Consider the following 23,839-nt stretch of genomic DNA (forward strand, 5'->3'; position numbering starts at 1 on the left):
TAACCCTATATTTTTAATAGAAACAGCTGCTATTATATAAAACTGTAAATATAACCTGAAATTAGAGTGGACCTAGTGAAAAATAGAGTTAAATTGGTCTCAAAACACAGTTACGATAAATGGTGAATTAAAATTTCAAAAATTAATTATTAGTCATTACACATATTTATGACAATTATAAATTGTTCTTTAAATTACCATTAGCCTTAAAATCTGAGTAATAAAAGTCAATTACACAGTGGCAAATACCCAACTATGCATAAACAGCTCATATATCGTCTAATAACCCAAGAATAATTGACTATTAATACACAAATTAGTTATCGAAGATATAAAAAACGAAAACAGAACAATAACAATTATCTATGGATTAAATTTGAGTGATTTCGTTATTTTTTTATTGGGCTTGTGGAGGGGATCCAACATTTCATTTATCATTTTATCGTCAACTTTTTGTATGGAATCCAGCCTCTTTCTAACATCTTCGTCTTCCAAGCTACTTTTATCCACTGTACTTATATTGTTGTCATTGTTAAACCACTAAATTTTCATTAAATGCTGTTTACACATCACGAATGAACTAACTAACAACTAATTATTCCTAGTTGTAGACCAAGTTTATCCAATAAATACCATCTGTGTAATTAACCAAAGTACTCATAACATCTGAATAACCAACTGGTACCTGTTTTTCTTCCATTTTAACTTCATCGATCAAGTTGCCTCCCTCATCAACAAGTCCGTTCTTTCTTCCATACTAAACCATTAACATAAGTCATAATAACTTTAAACTCTTAATCTTATACATACTGAAGCTGGTCGGTTCTATTTGATTAAAAACCTCTAACTCCAGTAACTACACACAACTACAGTAGACATACGTTAAAGTATTTGCGATAATTTCTTCTGTTCAATTTCATCAAATTTAGAACATGATTTAACTTATCATGTCCAACTGGCTTAGCAGGAAATGTTTCATTTTCTCTAAATTAGTATGAATTATTGGCAATGCTGTTAGTTACCAACTAATTGAGCTTGGTGTAGGATAACCAACAAATAGCTATAATAATTATTAATAACTAGATATAAAATAATCCTATTAATGACTATCAGTTACGTATCAACTAGCTCTAGGAACGCCATTGGGGAACTGTCCCTTTGCCTTAATCTGAACTGATTAATTACCCTGGTAAAAAAGAAGTTTCTATATTTATACAGCGGTATGTATTTTTCATATAGCAGGCTCCTCGATTCGGGTGTTCTGATGACAGATTCCACTATTAGGTCAGATTCGTGTGTATCTATTACATTTCATTAATTTATCCATAATTTGAGCAATATAGTCATTATAACTAGTTAATACCTCTTTTTGCATGATATATAAGTTCTTCAATGTATTGTTGAAGTTCTTTTGCTCTGGGTAATGTAACTTCTATTCTACCATTTCTCAGAAGTTTATCTATATGATTCCTAAAAATAATACACAATAATACTGATTAATTTACACACATATACAATAACACAAATTGGTAACTATTAGTGTTAATTTAACAACAAATTACCTGATCCAGTCGTAAGACTTAGTTGGCTGCCCTCGGAATTTTCTAAAAATCCGAGTTTTGAGTCCTAAATTAACAAATTTACAGGTACTAGAAAAGCCCATTCTTCCATTATGTCTGTTCTGAATGAAGTTTAATAATTTGTAAAAGGGTGTTTATTGCTTTAATATGTTAGTGTGTAAATGTAGAAGGATTCTGTGGTGTTCTGAGAATAAGATTCTCATTTTATTGTTTATTATTATCATTTTTATTTTTTAAAAATTAGATACATTTAAAAAATACAGTATAAAATTTTTAAATATTTATTTTAAGATTGATTTAACTGATGATAATGTAAAATAATCTATATTATTTTTACGGAACCGCGTTGATCTAACAATTTATACACAAATACAAGTATTTATAAACTTGCCGCTTATTAGATGCAAACACACATATAAAAATAAACTTAAGCATACATAAATGGGAGGCGGTAAGAGTCAGAAGGGCGGGAATCACGGGAGCATAGGAAGAACGTTGGCACACGACATACTCCTGCGCCAATCGGAAAAGAAGGAGCAGATGAGCAGGCTGACGAAGAAGAAGGAGTACTCAGTCTACGAAAGGTCGAACCTGGAAGATTTCACAATGGCAGCTACTCAGGGACTGGAGTCGTACATAGCGAGAAGAGGGATCTCGAGAGAGGTGAGAAAGACGGACCTGAACTCGCAGCTGTACGAGTTCATCAACTTTCCAGACCTGATGGACGACTCGAAGTTTCCGATCATCCCGATTCCGCGAAGGAGCTTCCTGTTCACGGATGAGCAGAAGCACCTCTTGTCACAGCTGAACAAGCAGAGGACGCTCGAGTTGAAGTCGAGAAGCAGAAGATACTACAAGAGAAAGAACAAGAAGAAGGTGGACATGTATATGCACGGAGACATGTCGAGGCCGCACCACGGATACTATAACAAGTATACGCCCAACACCGGATACAGCAGAAGCGCAAGTGGAGGGTTAGGTGGGGAAAATAGCAGAAGCATCACGTCAAGTGGAAGACAGGAAAGCAGCTCCAGAAGACAGAGTGGGTCAGGAGATAATATGGGTACGAGCAGAACGACCTCAAGGAGCAATAAAAACACAGCTAGGGAAAGAAGTAAGGCACACAGAGGGTCGCCATCAGATGAATACGAGGAGGAAGAGGAACAGTACTACGAAGAATTTGATTACAGCGACGAACAAGTGGATTATCACGAGGAATACGAAGGAGACCATGACGAGAAACTGAGTGATGATGATGACGATAATGACGACGATAATGACGACGATAATGATGACGATAATGATGACGACCATGATAATGACGATAATGACGATAATGACGACGTTTCAGAAGGTAATGAAGAACAGGATGAGTACGAAAGTACAGATGAAGCAGAGGATCAGGAGGGAGAGGAAAGCGATATGGAAGAGGGGTTGCTGCTAAATTCAGACGAAGAAGATTGTAAGCCTACATCGACGACTACCCTTAACAAAAGTGAGTCAACCCATAATAGCTTCGATAACCAAAAAGAACCCACGTATGTTGGTACCCCTAATAAAACGGAACACAAGTATGTTGGTACGCCTAACAACAGTCCTGGAGTTGACGCAAGTGGGAAATATAAGTACGTTGATGAGTACTTGACCTTTTTGAACCACGAGTACAAAAACGTAGACATAAGTAAGCTGACGACGGAAGATCTGGAGAAGATGGAGCTGAAAAATTTTTATAAGTGGAGAAGCCTGTTGAATAACCTGGAGGCGACTGAAAACAGTATTCTAACACCATATGAGAAAAATATTGACTTCTGGAGGCAGCTGTGGAGAGTAGTGGAGAAGAGCAACCTGGTGTTGATAGTCTTGGACTCAAGAGACCCGCTCTTCTTCAGAATCAAGGACCTGGAAAGGTACATTAAGGAGGTAGATGAAACGAAGGAGGTACGTGTATGATATCGGCATTATGTATATAGGTTATTTATTTATTAAATAATATATACACATGCATGAGTGGGTGTTATTAAGTGTGTCAAGTGATAAATTAAACTGATTGACGCTAATGTGTAGTTTATGTTGGTGTTGAACAAGGCGGATTTTCTAAACGAGGGGTTGAGAGTGCAGTGGGCGAAATATTTTAAAAGCAAGGTAAGTTAAAGCATACGCGGATGTGCAGTTGCTGGCACTGTACACAATAGCAGATATATATTTATACATGTACACATATATGCACATACATATATAGGTATATATACGTACACATATATAGGTAAATACAGATATATACATGCACACACATATATATGCACACACATATATAGGTATATACGTACATATATATATATATACATATTTGTGTGTTAATGATATGTTTAGAAAATTGATCATGTTTTCTTTTCATCACTATATAATTCAACCAGTAACTCAAATACAACCGCATACACGGATAGTAGTGATACTGATAGCAGTACAACAAATATTGCCAATACTAATGGTAATGAGGGTACTTCTGCTTCTGATCATACAGGAACGCATGATAATGGCACGGAAAGGGTCTGTAGCGACGAGTTGGATTATAGAATATACAACGTGGAGCTGCTGCTGAGTAAAATTAACAAGTACAAAGATAAGTATTTTGAAGCAAGTAGAGGCGGGAGTGACCAGTACTTTGTTGGATTCGTTGGATACCCGAATGTAGGAAAGAGCTCACTGATCAACTGTCTGATGGAAAAAACGAAAGTGTCAGTGGGAGTGCAGCCAGGAAAGACGAAGCACATGCAAACACTTAAGCTCCACGATACAGACATAACGCTCTGCGACTGCCCAGGTATGCCGTAAGTTAGATGTTGATAGGGGTACTGCCTAGAGTGGTAGAACGTATATTTTTTTATTCAACTATTAGTTTATTCTTTCAATAGTTTTACTAGTGGTTACTGTGTTAATTGATAGATAGAATAGTGACGGTGTTAATTGGTAGATAGATAACTGTGTTAATTGATAGATAGGTAGATAATTGTTAATAGGTCTCATATTTCCAAATTTGGTATCGACTAAGTATCACCTATTGATCAATAACATTGTATCAACATCGCATTTTAAGTAAGTGGATATTTATAAATGTACATTAGCATTAGTGTAATACAATATGCAACAGCATTACAGTTATACTAGAATACTATTATGGTTATACTAGAATACTATTATGGTTATACTAGAATACTATTATGGTTATACTAGAATAGTTAAGTTAGATATAGATGTTAATGTTATTCATCAAAACTGTATGGTATACTACAATAGATATACTATGTGAATACAGTATGATAAACATAACAAATAAATATAGAGGAAACATGATATTGGCAGTGCAGCTGATATGTAACCTAATACCAATACAACTGTGTAACAAATACGACATTAATATAAACGATTGTCTTATCGCAACAGCAGCAAATACCAACAGTAGTAGTAACATTAATACTGGTCGTGGAAACACCATCAATGCAAACATTGGTGGAAACATTGGTGGAAACATTGGTGGCAATATCAATGCGAACAGTAGCAGTAACAGTAGTGCCAACATTGGTGGCAACATTGGTGGCAACATTGGTGGCAACAGTAGTGCTTGTGGTAACTTAGGGGTTGACGAAGAGTTGGCGTACCAGCTGGAAACGAGGCAGAAGGTGCTGTTTAGTTTTAAAGTACTAGAACTGCTGTGTAAAAACAGAAACTACATAGCAGGAGGAAAAGGAGGTCAACTTGATTACACACGAGCATCAAAGTTGATAATAAATGATTTCACACAGGGGAATCTACTGTACTGTAAATGCCCACCAACAACGGTTATAAGGACTGATGGTCCTAGTTCTAGTGCTGGTGGTATTGGTGTTGATAACAGTGGAACTTCTAATGCTAGTGCTGGTGGTATTGGTGTTGATAGTAGAGGTGGTGGTAGTAAGTTGGATGAGTTGTACGGCTATGGTGAAAGGTTGGACGGAGTGGAAGGAAGTGGACACGTGAACGCTGGTGGCACAATGGATGAAGGATTATCACAAAAGGACGTTGCATTGGATGAAAGAATAAATAGGCTGTACATAAGTGGAGGGGATATAGAAAGTACGATGCAGATGAACACAATAGAGTCGACACGTGCAAGTGATAGGCTTAGTCCAGTCAATTTCAGCAGTACCGCCAGTGAATTTAGCAGAGTTGGCGTCATGGGCGGGGGAAGCGGAGCGAGATACATGGGAAAGACGATAACGGAGAGTAGAAGAGACGAGGAAAACGTAAACCAGTGGCTGAAGCAGCAGCTTAACCAGGAAACGAGCGTGAAGGTGACGAAGAGAAAGATGAGGTTCCTACTCAAGGGGAAGAGGAAGCCGAAGTGAGGTGTTTAATGTAAAATATTGTTAAAATACGTGGTAGATGTGTTAGTATGAACAAATTAATGTTATTGGTATGTGTAAGGCAGATGTATTGGATGCTGTTGTAATGTGTAAGGCAGATGTATTGGATTCTGTTGTAATGTGTAAGGCTAATGTATTGGATGCTGTTGTAATGTGTAAGGCAGATGTATTGGACTTTGTTATGTGTAAGGTAGATGTATTGGATTTTGTTATGTGTAAGGTAGATGTATTGGATGCTGTTGTAATGTGTAAGGCAGATGTATTGGACTTTGTTATGTGTAAGGTAGATGTATTGGATTTTGTTATGTGTAAAGGTAATGTATAAAGGTAAAAAAAAATCAAATTGGCTGTCATTTGAAGAAGAAATATCCCATCAGTAGTATGATGAGGATTCCCACGCCCACGAAGATGTAGAACCTAGTCCTGCTGCCCTCACTCTGAACGATGCCGCCGAAAAGGCCAAGGTTATGAGCGGCTGGACCGTTGAACCCAGGAAGGTTGGTGTCAGGCTGAGCTTTGGGGGGAGTGGCCGAAGGACTCTGAGGACCAGGCTGGCCGCCTGGCGGAGCGGCCTGAGAATCAGGCTTGGGAGGGGCGCCGTGCAGGTGTATGGTTGCAGCGTTGCTAACACCGTTGAGCGCAGCGGCAGAAGGAAGACCGCCTGGGCCAGGCACGCCAGGAGCAGCCACAGGAGCTCCAGGAGGGCCGAGACCAGCGAAGGCAGGAGCGCCTAGAGCTGGGCCCACAGGAGTGCTCAGAGGGTGGGTAGGAGCTGGAGCACCGGCGATAAGCTGCATAGGGTGCGGCTGAGGCATCGGGCGGTTAAAGTAGCCCATGAGCTTGCTGCTGATGCTGAAGTTCTTACCCTGCGATGGGAAGGTCAAGTACTGAAGAGCGGCAGGAGCGCTCTTGGTGCAGTGGAGCTGAACGCAGGAGTTGAAGGCGAGGTCGTAGATGCCGCGGACGCTCGCGTGGGCGCGCACGGCCTTCCTCAGAAAGTCGACGGTCAGCGCGTCGTGGCGGACCTTGAAGTTCTGGTTTGCCACGAAGAGCATGGCGCCGGAGCTCATCTCGCCGGCCCAGGAGAGCGGCTGCCGGCAGTTGCGAATCCTAATGTCGTCGACCACGAAGTGGATGTGGACCTCGGGCTTGGTGATCATGACCTGGGCCTTCTCGTACAGGAACTTGATGGTGTTCCCGAGCTTCTTTTTGAGCTCGGAGCCCTTCCTGAGGGAAAACTTGAGGCCGCGCTTGGCGGCAGTCGAGAACAGGTTCCCGCCCTCGGAATCGTCGTCGCCGCCGTCGTCGTCCTCGTCCCCGCCGAAGTAGGCGGTTTGCAATAGCGATACGCCGCCATTACCGCCCGTGGCACCAGCGGCACTAAAACCAGGTTTGCCCGCACTATTATTGCTGTTGTTGTTAGCACTGACGCCTGCCTTATAATCACTAGCGCCTGTACCAACATTGGCACCGCCGGTGCTGGAGCCGACCAACCTAGTCTTCTTAGAACAACCACAGGCAGTACCACCTGCGGAATTAGAGGCTGAGGCGGCCCCAGAGGCCTCGCTCAGCTCCAATGCTGACATGTTCTCGTCCGGGTAGTGCTCCTGGTTGGCGTTCTGGCCCGTGTCAGAGCTGACGTCCAAGGGGCTCCTGAAGTACTGGAAAATGAGCCTGACCGACAAATCAAGGTTCCCCTCCTTGTCCACCTGGCACTGCCTCTTATTCTCTGCAAGCCACTTCTCGCCGTGGTGGTCGTTGTACGCGAAGGTCTGAGTGGCGACGAACTTGTGCACGAAGCTGGTGCCCGGATAGTCGAACAGATCATCACCTACAGTAAGTATTGAGCTCAGGCGTTAACTGGACGGATATCAGAGATGATTGCCTAAAAGTGGCCATTGTTTGTGCACTGACTATCTAGCCTGGATACTCGCAACTGGAGGTGTGCACACATTGTGGTGCAATATTGGGTCACTGTGTTTGCTAACTACTGTATTACCTTCATTGTTTAACTGCAGAAAGGCCTCCTCGTCCTCGTCGTATTCGTCTCCGTAGCCCTGCTTCTCAGGTTTCTGCTCCTTAGGCTTACTGTTATTGGTGTACACTCTGTTGTTGTTTACAATCTGCAAACTGCCTTCAGTCACGAGAACCCAGCCATCGCTTGTTATGCCAAGGTAGCAAATGTCATTTCCGAACGACGCTGGACACTCCTGACACGTATAATGGTTACCGCACTCCGGACTCGTCACATTGTATATCGTGTTTGACTTGTAATCACACTTGGCCGTTTGGCAAATTATATTGTTATCTTGCCCCTGAGCGTGGTTGTTTACATTTAAAATGGCGTATTCCTTCTGTTTTATTTTAAAATCTGAATAAGTAACGTCAATTGGTGTTGTATCTACCGATTTATTTTATAGTTATCACGAATACAATTTACACAAGATTTACTATTACACTGGCGTTAATTTTACACACTAGTTAGCCATATATAGCCGTTCATGAACTCAACAGGTACTCAATAATTACCTATAAATAGTGCTTATCATATCGAATTACACATTTTTACGTTTTTTTATACCTTTAAATAGCCTTCTATTATCTGCTGAGCAGTGATGTGTAAACACAATCAAACACAAACATAGACATTTGAAAAAACACACCATTTCTTAAATTTATGTCACTTCATGGTATAAAACAACTTTAGAATACGTGAAACTTTCTGCATTGCCTTTTATTATTTTTTATTACGTTTAATATTCACGTTTAAGTCTCCCAGAGACCATTATTATGAATTCTCATGTAATACTAAAATTATCAAATAATATAACAGACTATATTCATTCCGCATATTATTCACATACACTTAATTAGTTAGACACATATTTACGGGATTACTCTCGTACGAGTAGACGAATCCAGGAAACCTAGGATGCAATAGGGTGCTAAAAAGACGTTGATTATAATTTCATTACACTTCAGGATACTCAACTCATTATGAGCAATATTCTATTATTTAATTTCAATTATATACACCGAATGGTCCGAAATATGTTTATTCCGTCAAACACATAAACACACTAAAACGATCTATCATTCTGTATATTTGTATTATTATTACTTGTTTTCGGTATAATATCGGATAAACGACTGTTTCGATCACTGTTTACCAATTTTTTCCAATATTATCTTATTTTTTTGATCAATAACTGGTTGAATCAGTTGGGCAACTCCAAAATGATATTTTTCACTTACACATTTTCTATCCACTTTGCATATGCCAATATCAGTAAATTTTAATCAATATTAGAGAAGGAAGACTATGTATCACTCTTTGTTTAATTTCATTCCGTGCCTGATATTACAATGGCCAGCTAGCTAATATAGACTCACGTCAAGTATTATTACTGCAAATTATCGCATTTACTTAATTTTTAATTTTTTAAAACCGGTATGACTGAATAAACATTCAGGAATTCTCCTTGACTTCCTTGCCTTTTACCTCTTGTGCTCTCCATTTCTGGTAAGTGTTGTTTCGGCTCTTTTCGACTACATTAAGGCACTTGAAACACAGTGATTTATTTTGTGCATGTACAGTATTTTTATTTCTACCACTTTTTTGAATAGAATCTCCAGCTTATTATATGCACCTCCACGCCTTCACATTCACCACGATGACATGTAAATCCTAAACAATCTCGAGGTTATCGTTACTTTATAGGCTTACAAGCTAAATACTGTCACAGAAATCATATTTCCGTGGCTTAGTTACTAAATGTGTTGATTGGAAGCTGACAAAGATAATAGAAGGTTATCTGGAGCTTTAATGCCAAAATGGACCACCAATAGCCTGGAATAATTTACTCTAGTTAAAGGATTCCACTTATATTGAGGTCCAGTCTAATTTTAAATTTATTAATTAACTAATTTAACTCAAGTTCCCATTAAATTTTACCTCTTTTACTGTTGAAGTGGTTTAAAGGTCAAAATTTTATCACCCTTTTCGAGTTTATTGCATTGTTATAGTATTTCGGTACTGTAACATGTTTCTTCACGGGTTAATTAATAGATTTATGGCAGAATTTCATCGTTTTGTCTACTAATTTATAAGTTCATTAGCCTTTTTTGTTAACTGTTCTCACCTAATTGGCGTTACCAATTGGTACTTTGTAGCGTTTAAACACCTTACGCCTAACTCTAAGCAACTTTATCATCTTCTAACACTTCTGATAGCATATTACTTAAACACAAAATCACTCATTAAACCAGTTTAAAGCAAAGATGGAAGTGAATGATCACATTGACGACCACATACTGGCCATGTATAAAATTATACAAAAGATAGGGAAGGGCGCTTACGGCATAGTCTGGAAGGCCCTGAAGAAGGACACGAATGAGGTCGTAGCGCTAAAAAAGATCTTCGACGCGTTCCGAAACTCCACAGATGCTCAGAGGACGTACAGGGAGATCATGTTCTTGCAGAAGTTGAAAAAGTGTCCAAACATCGTAAAATTAATGCACGTATATCCTGCGGATAACAACAGAGACGTATATTTGGTTTTTGAGTATGTTGAGACTGATTTACATGCTGTGATAAGATCAAACATATTGGAAGATGTGCACAAGAAGTATATTCTATATCAACTCTTGAAGTCAATTCATTTTATACACACAGGTTTGAAACTTTGACTTTGATTCTAAAATAACATTTATTCAGATATTTATATTAACTAGCTAGATAGCCGATATGTATTAGCTAGCTGCCTAGATACAAATTAGTAGTGGCTTCGATAGTTATCCATATGCCTTTTGACGATATTCTAATAATAATTAGGTGAATTGTTACATCGCGATTTGAAGCCTAGCAACATATTACTCAACAGTAAGTGTGCAATAAAACTAGCGGATTTCGGATTGGCTAGAAGCGTGGCTCCAAATAATAACACCATGGCAAAGGACTTGAATCAGTCAATAAGTAAAACCCTCGTAAAGGATAAAGGGAACACAGGTAACGATTAATATATACTGAAAGGCTAAATAGCTACTAGCGGAGATAAATAACATTTAGTGATACTTAGATACACCACTTAGCAAAACACTAATGTCACCGTAGAAACAGAAAAGGACATCGTGATGACGGATTACGTCGCAACCAGATGGTACAGAGCACCGGAGATCCTGGTGGGAAGCACGAAGTACACGAAGGGAGTGGACATGTGGGCAATAGGCTGCATATTCGGAGAGATGCTGATGGGAAAGCCACTCTTCCCAGGAAGCTCGACAATCAATCAGCTGGGCAAGGTGATCACGTTCACAGGAATGCCGAGTGAGTCGGACATGGACTCGCTGGGCTCACCCTTCACGAAGGTGATGATCACGAGTCTGGGAAACATAGAGAAGAAGCCGATGAGAGAGTACTTCCCGAAGGCAGAGGAGGAGGCGCTGGACCTGCTGACGAGCCTGCTGCAGTTCAACCCGAACAAGAGAATCACGACAGTAAACGCACTCAACCACCCGTACCTGGCGGCATTCCACAAAAGCAACATTCTGCCGAGTCTGACGAGAGCAATCAGCATACCAGTGTGCGACAACATCAAGTACGACCTGATAAACTACCGCCACCTGATATACAAGTTCATACAGCACTCGAACGCGGGAGGTGGCCAGAAGGGGAACAACGGGACCTCGACGAGCAGCAGCGCCACAAGCAACACGTCGCATAACCAATACGTGCCCTCGACGATCAGCATCAACTCACACAACAGCATAGGAAGCACGCACAGTAACGTAAATAACAGTAGAAACAACGTAAATAATAACGGAAACGGAAACAGCGGAGTTGGAGTAGCAGGGATGGCTGGTAACATAGTACAGACAAACAGCGCAGGAATGGTGAAAACAAATTCAGTAAAGGGAGCTGTGTACAGCAACGGAGGAAACAGTAACGGAGAAGACAACTACAGCGCAAACGTTAGATACTATAGCATCAACGACGAGGATCAAAACATGGTGAATAGACGCATATACACAAACACAATGCCGGCACTGCAAGGGCAAAACGCAGGGAACAACAGTAACATGGCAGGACTGGCAACGACAATGGGCACCACGATACACAAGACAGTAGGAATGGGAGGAAACGGCAATATGAAGAGCAGTGCAGGCTCAAATAAAAGTGAAAAGCACAGACTGTCAATAGAGCACATGAAGTCAAAAAAGGGTAGCGTACTTAAGCCAGTGCCACAAAACTATGCCAAACACGGATACATGGGCCACGGGAACGGAGGAAACAACTACCAGGGTAACGGAGGAAGCTTCGGAGGGAACAACGCAAGTAACGGAGGATACAACGGTAACAACTACCAGGGGAACGGAGGATACATGGGACAGGGGTACGGAAGCTACGATTACAGCAATGGAGGTAACCTGATGAACGAATACATAAGCTACGACTACACAAAAGGAGCAAACATGGGAGTTAACATGGGCCAGGGATACGCAACCTACGACTACAGCAATGGAGGTAGCATGGTAGGAATGAATGGAGGAGCAAACATGGTAGGAATGAACACAGGAGCAAACTTAGGAGCTAACATGGTAGGGCTGAGCGGAGATAACGGAGGAGCGAGCCTGGCAAACGCGACGGGAGGAAGCCACGTCTACAAGGAAGGTAAAATGAACTCGATATTCCCACTGTGTAAGTTCGTGCCGAAAAAGCAGGACCCGTACCCGAGGACGAACTCAATGAAGTCGTTTTACAGACGAAACGAGTAAAAATAGGAAGGAAGGAATATGGAACATGGACCCCGGGTGGTAGAGATGAATAATGGAAGGAATGGTGAAGAGGAGGCCACAGGAGAAGAGCCGGGAACAAAGGAGGATTGGTATCCGAAGTGGAGCTACAAGGGAGCGTAAAGAGACCAAGAGAAGACGGAGAGACGTGGACGATAATGACACAAAGACAGAGTAACACTTGCAACATCGCATAATATTTTACACATTACATGGGGAGCACAGCTAGTTAGTATGTTTTATACTCAACACAAGTAAATAAAGTTTTAAAATGATTAATGGTAGTCTTAGAACACTGAGAGGAGGTGTAACGGCTCGATTAAGCAGTCTGAAAGGGATCCACGGAGTGGACGGCCACCCTACTGGGAGCAGAGAGTCGATGAAGGAGACGAAAAGATGGCTCAACGTCACAGAATACGTGGGAATGACGCTGCTGAAGAAAAATAAAGTCCCAGTGCCAATTTTTAAGCTGGCTTCCACTACGGAGGAGGCGGAAAAGATGGGAAAGCTGATCCTGGAAAGCTCAACGTCAAAATCACTGGTGGTGAAGGCGCAGGTGCTCACGGGAGGAAGAGGAAAGGGCAAGTTCGCACACACGGGCCGCTCGGGAGTGGAGGTGGCGGCCTCGGCCCCGGAAGCAGCGGAGTGCGCAAAGGGCATGCTCGGAAACTACCTGACGACGAAGCAGACCGCAGGAAAGGGAGTGCTCTGCAACGAAGTGCTGCTGGCGGAAAAGCTGAACCTGGTGCGCGAAAGGTACCTCTCCTTCATGCTCGACCGCACCTCGGGAGGCATCGTGGCAATCGCGACGAGGCACGGGGGCGGCAACGTCGAGGAGATAGCCGAGAAGGACCCCGCAGCAGTGCTGAAGCTGCAGGTGTGCCCGCTGAAGGGCCTGACGGACGAGGACGTGAGCAGGCTCGTCGCACACCTCGACTTCTCGGACGCGTCGCAGGCGGCGGACTTCGTGCGCAGGCTCTACGCGGCCTTCCTCAAGCTCGACGCGACGCTGCTCGAAATCAACCCGGCGGCGGAGACGGACGAGGGCAGAGTGCTCGCCTGCGACTCGAAGATTTCGGTCGACGACAACGCGAAGTACAGGCAGCAGGAGGTCTTCGCGGCAGGCTGCGAGGCGCGCACGAGGGAGGAGTCGGAGGCTGAGAAGGCGGACCTGAACTACATATCGCTCGACGGCAACGTCGCCTGCATCGTCAACGGCGCGGGCCTCGCCATGGCCACGCTCGACCTGATTCAGTTCCACGGGGGCTCGGCGGCGAACTTCCTCGACGTCGGCGGCAACTCGACGAGCGAGACGCTCTCGAAGGCGCTCGACATCGTTAACTCGGACGCGAACGCGAAGGTGCTGCTGGTGAACATCGTCGGCGGCATTGTGCACTGCGACAAGTTCGCGACCTCGTTCATCGAGGCGAGCAGGCGCCTGGTGCGCCAGCTGCCGGTGGTGATACGCCTGCAGGGCACGAACGCCGACGTGGCGAAGAAGCTGCTGAACGAGGCGAACATTCCGCACCTCTTCTGCACGGACTTCGACTCGGCGTGCAAGTCGGCGGTCGAGATGGCGAATTCGTGAGCACTGGTCCTTGCCAGACCTTCAAAGTCGTTTTGTAAGCACCGGCCACCAACAGACTACTTGTAGCGCTAACGGGTTACTCCTGGGTGCTGTGTGTATACTTGTAGATACCGTGCGCCTCCCAATAGGTGCAATGTATGGAAATTTAAACATTAAATAGAGCATTAATTCCTTTTCTTGAGTTGCAATGAAAATGACATCATTTGATCAATAGCCTAAAGGGCAATTAGCAATGTTATTGGAATTATCGGTGCAGGTGCCAGTACTATTTTAAACTACTGTGGGTCGACAAACCTGTAGTATGTGCTGATCAGACTGCTTCCTAGCAGTGCTTGTGGCCTCAAGAGCGTATTTAATATTATTCAGTTCATTGGTTATGTAGTTGTAAAATACTTCGTTCTCGTTTTCAAAAGTTCTGAATGGCCCATTAAAATAGTATTACAACATTAGGTTAAACACAATAGATGCTTGTGTAACCATGTAGATATAGGTATGTGTAAGCATAGGTTTATGTGTAAGTATAGGTTTATGTGTAAGTATTGGTTTATGTGTAAGTAATCAGTTAATAATAATAAATAATAATAATGTGATTGATAATGTAATATTGCTGTAGTAAAACGTACTGTTTAATTTGGCTAATATTGTTTCTAATCTCATTTACACACTCATTGTTCCATAAGTTGTTGTCGTTGATCTGCAAAGAAGTTAGGTTAAAATGGGAATTGATTGAAACAAACTTTGATTTTATTAGTATTCTGCAAGTAGCATATTTTATCCAATATGCTGGTGTCCTTATCGGCCTTAGATATAATGTCATTCTTGATACTGCTCTCTAATTCATTTATGTCGTTTTCAACCATCTCAAAGTAAGCCTAATCAAATATTAATAAACCAGTAAGCAGTAAACTAGCCGTAGGTGAAAGAGTTAGCCAATGGCTATTTTAGCTTACACATACGTTTTTATTTAACTTTTGATCCAATTCATTCACTGAATTCTCTAGTGTTACACATTTGTCGATTAAAACGTCCAATTTCTCCTACGAGTCGCAATTAAATGGGTAAACTTACAGCCAGAAGGTGTACCTTTTTATTTAACTTATTCTGAACATTGTTTAACATCCTGTTTGCAGCATCTTCGGTCATTTTTTTGAGTGTTTCCCTTGATAAAACCCTATCATTAGATTCTTTCACAAGCTGATCGTTCAAACTTGACAAAGTATCATGTATTCTCTAAATTAATTAAAAGTCATGGTTGCATAAGAATGTGTGAATCGGCTTTTGAGAAAAATATTTAATTAACTAAGTAACTCAGAAGTATTGACATGAACAAAGCATACATTAAACTTAATATCATCCTCTTCTCTCTGCTTAATCTTCGAATTTAGCATGGAGTTCTCAAAAGTGGTTAATTTATCACGAATTGAGCTCAAACTGGGTTTATCCTCGAGGCTATTGGTGGTTGACATACGCTCGAGACAATCCGCCATTTTAAATTGCGATTATAAATTAAATAAGACTATTATACAGGTATAAAGTACAAATATTATAGAGAGGTAACAACAGTTGATAATTACGACGAAAATATTATAGTGTGTATAAAAAATAGGGAAACTAGAAAATTGGTACCTAACCATTAAGAACAGCAAAGTGGCAAAGAATAAACATAAATTATGAAAGTTAAATGTCAAAGATGAAGCGATAATGGACGAAAATCGGAGTATTATTGATTAATATCACTCCAGTGTTTAAACGCAGATTTATTCCTGGAATCCATGTGATTCAAGTCATCAAATGGTATTACTAGACCGATAAACCAGGAGAATTAAAATATATATAATTTCTACACAGCTATGTGTATTATTAACCTCAATCTCATAAAAGATGGAATTTGGTGAATATCAAGGAGTCAATCTTGTTTAAATATTTTAAACCCATTTTACTATAAAGAAATATTGTATATATTATTACAAATTTTTATTAAAAGTTGAGATTCCTCTAATATACTTGACCCCCATCTTTGGCATCACTATTCTTTTATTAAAATAATACGGTAGATTGCCTTTTAATTTTATTATTCAGTTCAACCTCATTACATTAATTTTTTAAATACATATTACCACCTATATACCCTATAAGTACGTTATTCTCTACTTATTTATTTACGCTCATTTCTCCTATTTTAAATTTACCTTTATTTTAACAACCTTTTAACTAATTCTTAGGATGCCCTTGTTTAAAAAGTTTGTTGAACCTGGTCGTCTATGTCTTTTGACATACGGACCTAACTCTGGAAAGGTAGATTCTGTGCTGTATCATATGTATTTACTTGGCTCCACTTAAGTATCTAAAACGTATTTTGACCAATTCCTCTCACTAATTCACTTCGTTTAGCTTGTTTTCGTGGTTGATGTGGTCACTCCCTCAAGGATTCTCGTCGATGGTGCTGACGTTACAGGGTATCTTTAATATTCATCTTCATTCAGTTAATCACTCCTAGAACTACACCAAGTAAACTATGAAATTCGCCCTAATTATTGTTCTTAGTGTTAAGAGGCAGCAGGTTCCAAAGACCTGGCTTAAGTTGACTGACGTTAAGGTCGACCTACAGAGAGGTGCGAAGACCAAGACCGTTTCCAAGGTCGCCAAGGCCGAAAAGGCCCTAGAGCTGTTCGACAAAACGTCCCTCGGAAAGAAGCTCCGCGTTGTAGAGAAGAAGAAGAACTTGAACGACTTCCAGAGGTTCAAACTAATGGTAGCGCAGCGCCAGAGGAGGAAGCTTCTGAAGCTTTAAATGCCGTGTTGAAATTCGCAACTAATTTACTGATACTCGACCATATATGATAGTTATTAATGCCATTATTGATGGTACTATTACTGCCACAAGTTTACTACTGATACAATACTGTTACATGTTTACTAGTACAATACTACAGTTACTGTTACAACTATTACTACTAATAATATTACACCACTACTACCATTAATGTTACCACTGATACAATACTGTTACCACGTACGTGTAAATATTAACAATTAGATTGCGTCTATTTCGCCGAAGATGTGCACACTCACGTTCGACAGCAGAGACGCCCCTTCTTCCAACTTGGACTTCAGGTGCTTTATCCTCTGCTTAGCAGTGTCGAGCTCGTTTTTGTAGTACTGAAGGCTCTTTCCCAGGGTCCTAATCTGCAGAGAGTACGACTCCTGCTTCTTCAGCTCCTTCAGCGCCAGGGACCAGGAGTTCATCTCCAGCAGCACGTACTCAGATAGCTTCTGGTGGTTTTTCAGCATGTTTTGCAGCTTCACAGTCTCGTTGCCCATGAGCATGTCAACCACCCTGGTCAGCTCCGCAGAGTAGCGCCTGCAGTCGTCGACGTGGAACTCCGTGTCGAAGCGCTGCCCAAAGTAGTCTGCATAGACCTTCGTCGACAGCTGGTGCTCCCAGGTTGAGAAGAATATTAGCAGCTCGTGCAGGTCACTCAGCAGCAGCTGCCTGCAGATGTTGTTCCCAAGGAACGACTCTGACAGCTCCTCGTCCACCTTGACGCCGTCCTCCATCACTATAAAGTCCCCGTTAGAGTGCTTTTGAGCGCCGTTCGCGTATGCCTCCAACGAGTGGTGCAGCTGGTGCGCCAGCCTATACGGCCTGAGTCCGTGGTTCTTACAGTGCCTTATGAACCTCGTCGACTTCTTCACTGAGTAGCTTGCCTCCATTTTTTGGTGGCTTGTGAACGAACTCAATATATCTATTATCGGATCATACACTTTGTTCAGTATGCTGACCACCTTTTCGTACGTTTCCTTCAGGTACGCTGTCGACATCTCGACTACCTTTTCCTGGATGTCGTAGTACAGCTTCGTCTGGCACTGGTCACTGTATTCGTAATCCTCCTTGTTAAGGCCGTACTTTTCCAACTTGATTTCGAATTCTGCCGACAGGTTCTTGAACTTCTTCACAGAATCGAACTCCTTGAGCTTGTAATCATTTAACTACACACAGTTTATTATTAGTGGTTGTAAATTAGTTATGGTAAATTAGTGCTGGTAACTACCTACTAGTGCTACTAAATAGTTAGTAACCTTGACTATTTTTTATTAGTAACCATACCTCGTTTGTTATTGCCACTAGGTTTTTTTTCAGGAATGGGATGTAGTAGGTTACGTATTTGTGTAGTAGCTGGTGGTATGAGACCATGTACAGGTTGTGTTTGTTGAATTTTTTGAGCGCCTTGTCCACCTTTTGCATCGGCTGAAACGTGTATTGTCCAATGAAATTAACCGCCTTCCCTTCGGGGGTCTACACGAGTGCATTACTACCAATATTTACTCAACCAGTTACGTACCAAAGGTAACTCTAACTTAACTGCTCATGCATAAATACCAATATTTACTTAACTAGCCACGTATCAACAGAAATGCTAACACATCAACGCTACTTAACCATACCAATACCTATCTACTGTGTACATTTTTGAGCAGCTCGAAGGCCTCCGTCAGTGGGTCGTACCACTCCGTATACTCTTCACTCGCTTTACTGACTATCACCCTGACCATTTCCGGGAGTTTACTCTCGTAGAGTATGTTTAAATTACAGTAGTCCTCCAAGTCTACACTGTTGTCATCTTTGGCATAAATAGCTTAAATATTCTAGTTATATAACCGCTAATATCATTAACATATTGTTCACGTGGCCAATAACAGCAACACCGTGCTAATTATGCAAAAACTACAGCTTTAACCACTAGTTACACAGATAACTGTCTTCTAACACACTAATTAACTGATAAATGCTTCAACTTCCAACTCTACGACTTATTATATTTACTATTTTACTTATTTTTACTTAATAGCCTACCTAGAAGCTTTGTTGCGTAATCGTTTGGCAATTTGCCTCTGGCACATAACCAGTTTAACAAGTGATTATATGCTACATCTACTTTATCCATTTTATTCAGTTCCCTTCCTTCCCTTAGTATTTTTTATTTTATTTCTTTGTTACATTTGTTTTATTAAATTTTACTTATCATTTGCTCTCCTTTTTTATTACAATCAACACCACTTAAGATTCCATCCTCTCCCTACACAATCACTTATCTATCACCCTTTTTCATCACCAATTCCTTTCTATCCTATTTTACATCATTTTTCATTACAAATTAACCGTTTATATAATATTTTTGATTCACACATTCCTTTGTACCGCTATTTAATTCATATACTATGCCTACACATTATACGACAGTCACACATCATCACTACTTATCAATGCATTTCTTTTACTATTACATTAAGGTATAAGTTTCTTAAATACAATGTTCTTCAAATTTGAGGGTATCACCAACAATCCAACCACCAGTACTATACATCCTCCGACTGCATATAAAGTCTACACATTCATTAGTTACTATCAATCGACGTCAACTATATGCTACTATAGTTGTTGCTTTTATTATTATTGTTGTTTAATTACTATTATTATTAATACTATTGTATAATAATTATTATTATTGTTTTATTATTATTATTATTGTTGTCCCTTTATTATTATTACTATTGTATAATTATTAGTACCACAACTGCCCTTGTTATAACTTACCTTCCTATTTCTGTCACTTTCCATTACAAATTCTATATAATCTGTTCCCTTGTCTATAGGACACACCATTAGTCATTTGTATTCAGTGTTAATGTAAATATTGCATTACAAGTACTATCTATTATTCATGCCACTATTATCTCTGTTGCAATATTTCTTATTAACTGCTTATTCATAACTTACCTATTTGTTCTGACGATAACAGTATTTGATTTTCCAAACTCGATATGTTATCTCCTCTCTTCTTAATGATGCTGTTCAACTCCGCAAACAGCTCATTCAGGTCTCTCGCGTCTAAACATTACTATTAGTACAGTCACAATTGATAAGTATCCTCTCATAAAACCCTACTAATACAACACTTCCTCTATCTACCAACGCTTTCACCAATAACCACAGCATCTATTTACTACTAAGCTTCTGCACAACTAGTTATCTTCACTTACTCTGCTCTAGTATTTGTATGTCCTTCGTTCTATTGCTGATCTCATTCAACAAACTCTTGTCATCCTAAGTTACATTCACTCGTTAGGGTGCTAAACCAACTTACCATATCACTGACTTCATTGTCAATAACGTTCGTGGCCACTAATGCTCCCCTGTTACTGCTGTTCTTGGGACTATTGTTGCTTGTGCCAAATATCTCTTTGCCAAATATGCTGCTAACTGGACTCCCGTCACCACTCCCCATGCCCGTATCGGCATTAACACTCTGCCTGTTGTTTTTATTGGTGCCTCTAACACTCTCTGTGCCACTTCCTCTGACCATGCCTATGCTACCAATGGTGCTTGCGACATTGTACGCTCCTACGTCTGCCTGCACCAGCAGCTTCTTCGAGATGTGCGTGTACTCTCTCACCACCGTGTTGAACGTGTCGATAAGTATCTTCAGCTTCTTCACTGCCGAGTCCTGCAGGTTAAACCTTCTTCTCAGGTACTCCAGGTTCTTTTCGTTTGCCATGATGTAGTGGTTGCAGTAGTTTATCTTCGACAGCTTCTGCTCGATATGCCTTATCTTCTCCGAGCAGCTGGTGCATATTGCGCTGAACCTCTTGTTCAGCTCCGGTACGTTTACGCTGTTCTTCTTGTTCTTGATGTAGTACTTGAACAGGCCCAGCGTCTGTATGATCTTCGAGAACTCCTCTATGTCTGCGTTCAACTCGCCGATGTACTTTTGGTAGTTGCTGTAGTTCATGATGTCCAGCTCCTCCCCTGCGACGTTCCTCCTTGCTGCACTGTTTCCACTCGTTCTCGGCCCTCCATTCCCGAATCCCAGCAGCGTGCCGGTCTCACTGCTACTCACTGTGTTTCCGAAACCCACCAACTTGCTGTTGCTACTGTTTATTGGCACCACTATCTCCTCTCCCACCTCCAGCGCCGTGTCATCCACGAATGGTCCCAGGGTCTCACTCGAGCTCGATCTATATATTTTCGAGCTACTGCTGCTGTTGCTTCTCCGCAAACTATACTTCGAATCTGCGCTCCATTCTAGTGACGACTCGTATCCTGTGCTCACAACTTCAGGTGACGACATGTTCGACAGTGTCTTATCGTACTTGTTCCCCTTTTCATATCCTTCATCGTCCACATCTAAAAACCAAAAGCTTTCGTTATCCATGCTGAATTAGCTACTACTAGAGTATATTTGTTATATGACTGGAGTGTGTTAATGATATTTTATCGTCTGTTGTTTCTATTTTAACACACTATCTGTGTTCGTTTTAATGTTATCAGTGTCTTATTTTAGATATTTACAACTCGCTATATATCACTTGGCTGTTTTTAACTATTTAACTGCGATTTGAGTCCGATGTATATTCAGTCGGTTGGGCAGTTATACTGAAAAGTCGGTTAAAAATTAAACTTCTTTCTGGTGTAATATTGATATCATAATTTGAATTGAATCGGGTTACCAATGGCTATCTTAATATGTATGAGTATAGCTTAATAACCTATTTTTAATAAAATGATAAATATACACAGAAGGTTTATAAAACTTTGAGAGTGTAAGAATCGAAGTTCATAAACCTTCTTTCCAATATCTCAAATTTAATGGAGCTATGCTGATTTACCGAGAAGGATAAAACTTGGTACTTTATTAGCTTATACGACCTCTCCCGTGGGGGTTTAACCAAACACAGTTAATAGTGTGCATAAGACACTATGGGATTCCAGAGATTCCATGTGTGTAAATGATTTACAGACTGTTTCTCATTATTCGACAACGGTGTGTTAGCGTAAGCTTACCCACACCATTAGTTAACCCATATTTAATGTGTTGATCTAACTTCCACTAGTAATTATACCTATTATAGACCCTCTAATCATTCAAAATCATAAATTCACGGTTTCTAACTAATTTTAAATGTGTTAACCTCAATTTAAAGTGTAAAATATATACTACATATAGTTGTATTAAAATTTAAATTATATGTGATTATTAAGTCATAAACAGATTAAATCTCTTTTTTAATGCGATTCTATGTTTCGAGAATTTATCTTCTGGCGAGAATCTCGCTGGATGTGCCGTTAAACAGTACTCTCCGTTGGGTCCAACATTCTATAAAATTAATCAGCAAAAAATCAATCTAATACATAAAACACAAATAAACTATTAAATACATTATAAATCTATCTGGTCAATAGCTAATTGTGTAAATAAATGTTTAAAACACTTGTAAATACCTGTAACGTATAAACTCTCTTTCCATCTTTATCGACATAGTATTTTAAATACATTTTATACTCAACTTATTAAAATATATTACAAATATAAAAGGTGGTTAATTTGTATAATTGATATGAAAATTAATGATTAATTATGAATAATTATAGTGCCTCACGTAAGGTACTTTACTGTCGTAATTTCAGTATTATATTAGAATAAAATATCAAATTAATTAAATTTATACACCAACATTCATTTGTAGTTGATTATACAAAATGGGTGGTGATGGAGGCAGTATACCTAGTCGAATCGACTTGGTTAGAACCTCTGGGTATATGTTTAGTAGGAATCTGGGTGGAATGGGTTATTTGCCAAACACACAATGTAGAACAGTCGATGAGCACTTATCTAGCAATCAGTTGAAACAGTTAAGGTGGACTGCCTGTGCGTTATCTCAGGTTTGTATAAACACATATTAGTTTATTAGTTTATTTACCTTTACACTTGTTTGTCAATTAATTGTAAATATAGGAGCCACTATCTTCTCCCATTGTTTCTTGTAAATTAGGATTATTGTACAATAAGGAAGCAGTTCTAAGGTACATTTTATCGAAGAAACCTAGAGCTTCATTTGAACATTTGAAAGGGTTAAAAGATATAAAAGATGTCAAATTCATGGTATCCAAGTACAGCGCAGTTATACTAATAAATTTTATCGCCACTACTGTTTAAAAATAAAACATACCTATTATTTAGTTAACTTTACACTCCCTGATTAAAACTATTACCTTACCAAAATGGTACCGCCTAATCACAATTTTAGGTTGATAAAGATACAAACAGATTCATTTGTCCAATTTTGAGGACTGAACTGTCAGCAACAAACAGAGGAGTCTTAATTTGGAAGTGCGGATGCTGTGTGTCGGAAAAGGCATTTAAAAAATTTATTAACACCAGCTCTAACGAAGGAGTCTGCCCAAATTGTAACAGTAACTTTACATTTAACCCGCAAGTTTTTAATAAATCGCAAAATTTACCATTTAACTTCGATTTGGTGTTTTTAGTGCCAGACTTAGCCGAGGAAGGCGTGTTAAGAACGAAGTTGCTCCAGCTAAATCAAAAGAACAGCAAAACATGATCATCATTACACTACTAATGTATTATAAAACAATATCGTATTAATATATAACTTTGATTGTTAGTTTATGTTGCTGT

General features: G+C 40.2%; 12 protein-coding genes across 12 annotated transcripts; 6 read left to right on the forward strand and 6 right to left on the reverse strand.

Moving 5' to 3' along the window:
- Positions 1-363: 363 nt before the first annotated feature.
- On the reverse strand, positions 364-1,663 carry TOT_010000665 (50S ribosomal protein L17; the record flags this gene model as incomplete). Its single annotated transcript, XM_009691211.1, has 6 exons — positions 364-540; positions 686-757; positions 882-984; positions 1,118-1,301; positions 1,364-1,470; positions 1,563-1,663. 6 exons carry the CDS (start codon positions 1,661-1,663, stop codon positions 364-366), a joined length of 744 nt encoding a protein of 247 aa, XP_009689506.1.
- A 358-nt stretch (positions 1,664-2,021) lies between these two features.
- TOT_010000666 (predicted protein) lies at positions 2,022-5,962 on the forward strand (the record flags this gene model as incomplete). The annotated part of the gene is made up of 8 exons (XM_009691212.1): positions 2,022-2,780; positions 2,949-3,518; positions 3,645-3,722; positions 3,951-4,401; positions 4,533-4,547; positions 4,598-4,673; positions 4,921-5,416; positions 5,534-5,962. 8 exons carry the CDS (start codon positions 2,022-2,024, stop codon positions 5,960-5,962), a joined length of 2,874 nt encoding a protein of 957 aa, XP_009689507.1.
- A 70-nt stretch (positions 5,963-6,032) lies between these two features.
- TOT_010000667 (conserved hypothetical protein) lies at positions 6,033-6,305 on the forward strand (the record flags this gene model as incomplete). Its single annotated transcript, XM_009691213.1, has 1 exon — positions 6,033-6,305. The coding sequence occupies one exon, from the start codon at positions 6,033-6,035 to the stop codon at positions 6,303-6,305; it is 273 nt and encodes a 90-aa protein (XP_009689508.1).
- A 25-nt stretch (positions 6,306-6,330) lies between these two features.
- On the reverse strand, positions 6,331-8,646 carry TOT_010000668 (conserved hypothetical protein; the record flags this gene model as incomplete). The annotated part of the gene is made up of 4 exons (XM_009691214.1): positions 6,331-7,360; positions 7,475-7,811; positions 7,980-8,381; positions 8,562-8,646. The coding sequence occupies 4 exons, from the start codon at positions 8,644-8,646 to the stop codon at positions 6,331-6,333; spliced, it is 1,854 nt and encodes a 617-aa protein (XP_009689509.1).
- A 1,615-nt stretch (positions 8,647-10,261) lies between these two features.
- On the forward strand, positions 10,262-12,969 carry TOT_010000669 (protein kinase; the record flags this gene model as incomplete). Its single annotated transcript, XM_009691215.1, has 4 exons — positions 10,262-10,655; positions 10,815-10,988; positions 11,094-12,750; positions 12,825-12,969. 4 exons carry the CDS (start codon positions 10,262-10,264, stop codon positions 12,967-12,969), a joined length of 2,370 nt encoding a protein of 789 aa, XP_009689510.1.
- Positions 12,970-13,043: 74 nt separating this feature from the next.
- On the forward strand, positions 13,044-14,360 carry TOT_010000670 (succinyl-Coa ligase, subunit; the record flags this gene model as incomplete). Its single annotated transcript, XM_009691216.1, has 1 exon — positions 13,044-14,360. The coding sequence occupies one exon, from the start codon at positions 13,044-13,046 to the stop codon at positions 14,358-14,360; it is 1,317 nt and encodes a 438-aa protein (XP_009689511.1).
- Positions 14,361-14,524: 164 nt separating this feature from the next.
- Positions 14,525-15,847, reverse strand: TOT_010000671 (uncharacterized protein; the record flags this gene model as incomplete). Its single annotated transcript, XM_009691217.1, has 7 exons — positions 14,525-14,575; positions 14,655-14,775; positions 14,984-15,054; positions 15,098-15,232; positions 15,317-15,397; positions 15,429-15,590; positions 15,698-15,847. The coding sequence occupies 7 exons, from the start codon at positions 15,845-15,847 to the stop codon at positions 14,525-14,527; spliced, it is 771 nt and encodes a 256-aa protein (XP_009689512.1).
- Positions 15,848-16,583: 736 nt separating this feature from the next.
- On the forward strand, positions 16,584-17,151 carry TOT_010000672 (60S ribosomal protein L14; the record flags this gene model as incomplete). Its single annotated transcript, XM_009691218.1, has 3 exons — positions 16,584-16,655; positions 16,752-16,816; positions 16,905-17,151. 3 exons carry the CDS (start codon positions 16,584-16,586, stop codon positions 17,149-17,151), a joined length of 384 nt encoding a protein of 127 aa, XP_009689513.1.
- Positions 17,152-17,393: 242 nt separating this feature from the next.
- TOT_010001285 (conserved hypothetical protein) lies at positions 17,394-19,306 on the reverse strand (the record flags this gene model as incomplete). The annotated part of the gene is made up of 4 exons (XM_009691219.1): positions 17,394-18,350; positions 18,469-18,657; positions 18,828-18,967; positions 19,216-19,306. The coding sequence occupies 4 exons, from the start codon at positions 19,304-19,306 to the stop codon at positions 17,394-17,396; spliced, it is 1,377 nt and encodes a 458-aa protein (XP_009689514.1).
- Positions 19,307-19,647: 341 nt separating this feature from the next.
- On the reverse strand, positions 19,648-21,574 carry TOT_010000674 (uncharacterized protein; the record flags this gene model as incomplete). Its single annotated transcript, XM_009691220.1, has 5 exons — positions 19,648-19,746; positions 19,957-20,009; positions 20,140-20,250; positions 20,403-20,466; positions 20,507-21,574. 5 exons carry the CDS (start codon positions 21,572-21,574, stop codon positions 19,648-19,650), a joined length of 1,395 nt encoding a protein of 464 aa, XP_009689515.1.
- Positions 21,575-22,396: 822 nt separating this feature from the next.
- On the reverse strand, positions 22,397-22,695 carry TOT_010000675 (nucleolar protein; the record flags this gene model as incomplete). Its single annotated transcript, XM_009691221.1, has 2 exons — positions 22,397-22,516; positions 22,642-22,695. 2 exons carry the CDS (start codon positions 22,693-22,695, stop codon positions 22,397-22,399), a joined length of 174 nt encoding a protein of 57 aa, XP_009689516.1.
- Positions 22,696-22,899: 204 nt separating this feature from the next.
- TOT_010000676 (uncharacterized protein) lies at positions 22,900-23,762 on the forward strand (the record flags this gene model as incomplete). The annotated part of the gene is made up of 3 exons (XM_009691222.1): positions 22,900-23,082; positions 23,156-23,320; positions 23,448-23,762. The coding sequence occupies 3 exons, from the start codon at positions 22,900-22,902 to the stop codon at positions 23,760-23,762; spliced, it is 663 nt and encodes a 220-aa protein (XP_009689517.1).
- Positions 23,763-23,839: the final 77 nt, after the last annotated feature.

Source organism: Theileria orientalis, chromosome 1, assembly GCF_000740895.1.
Source record: "Theileria orientalis strain Shintoku DNA, chromosome 1, complete genome".
In the NCBI taxonomy this organism is placed as follows: domain Eukaryota; phylum Apicomplexa; class Aconoidasida; order Piroplasmida; family Theileriidae; genus Theileria; species Theileria orientalis.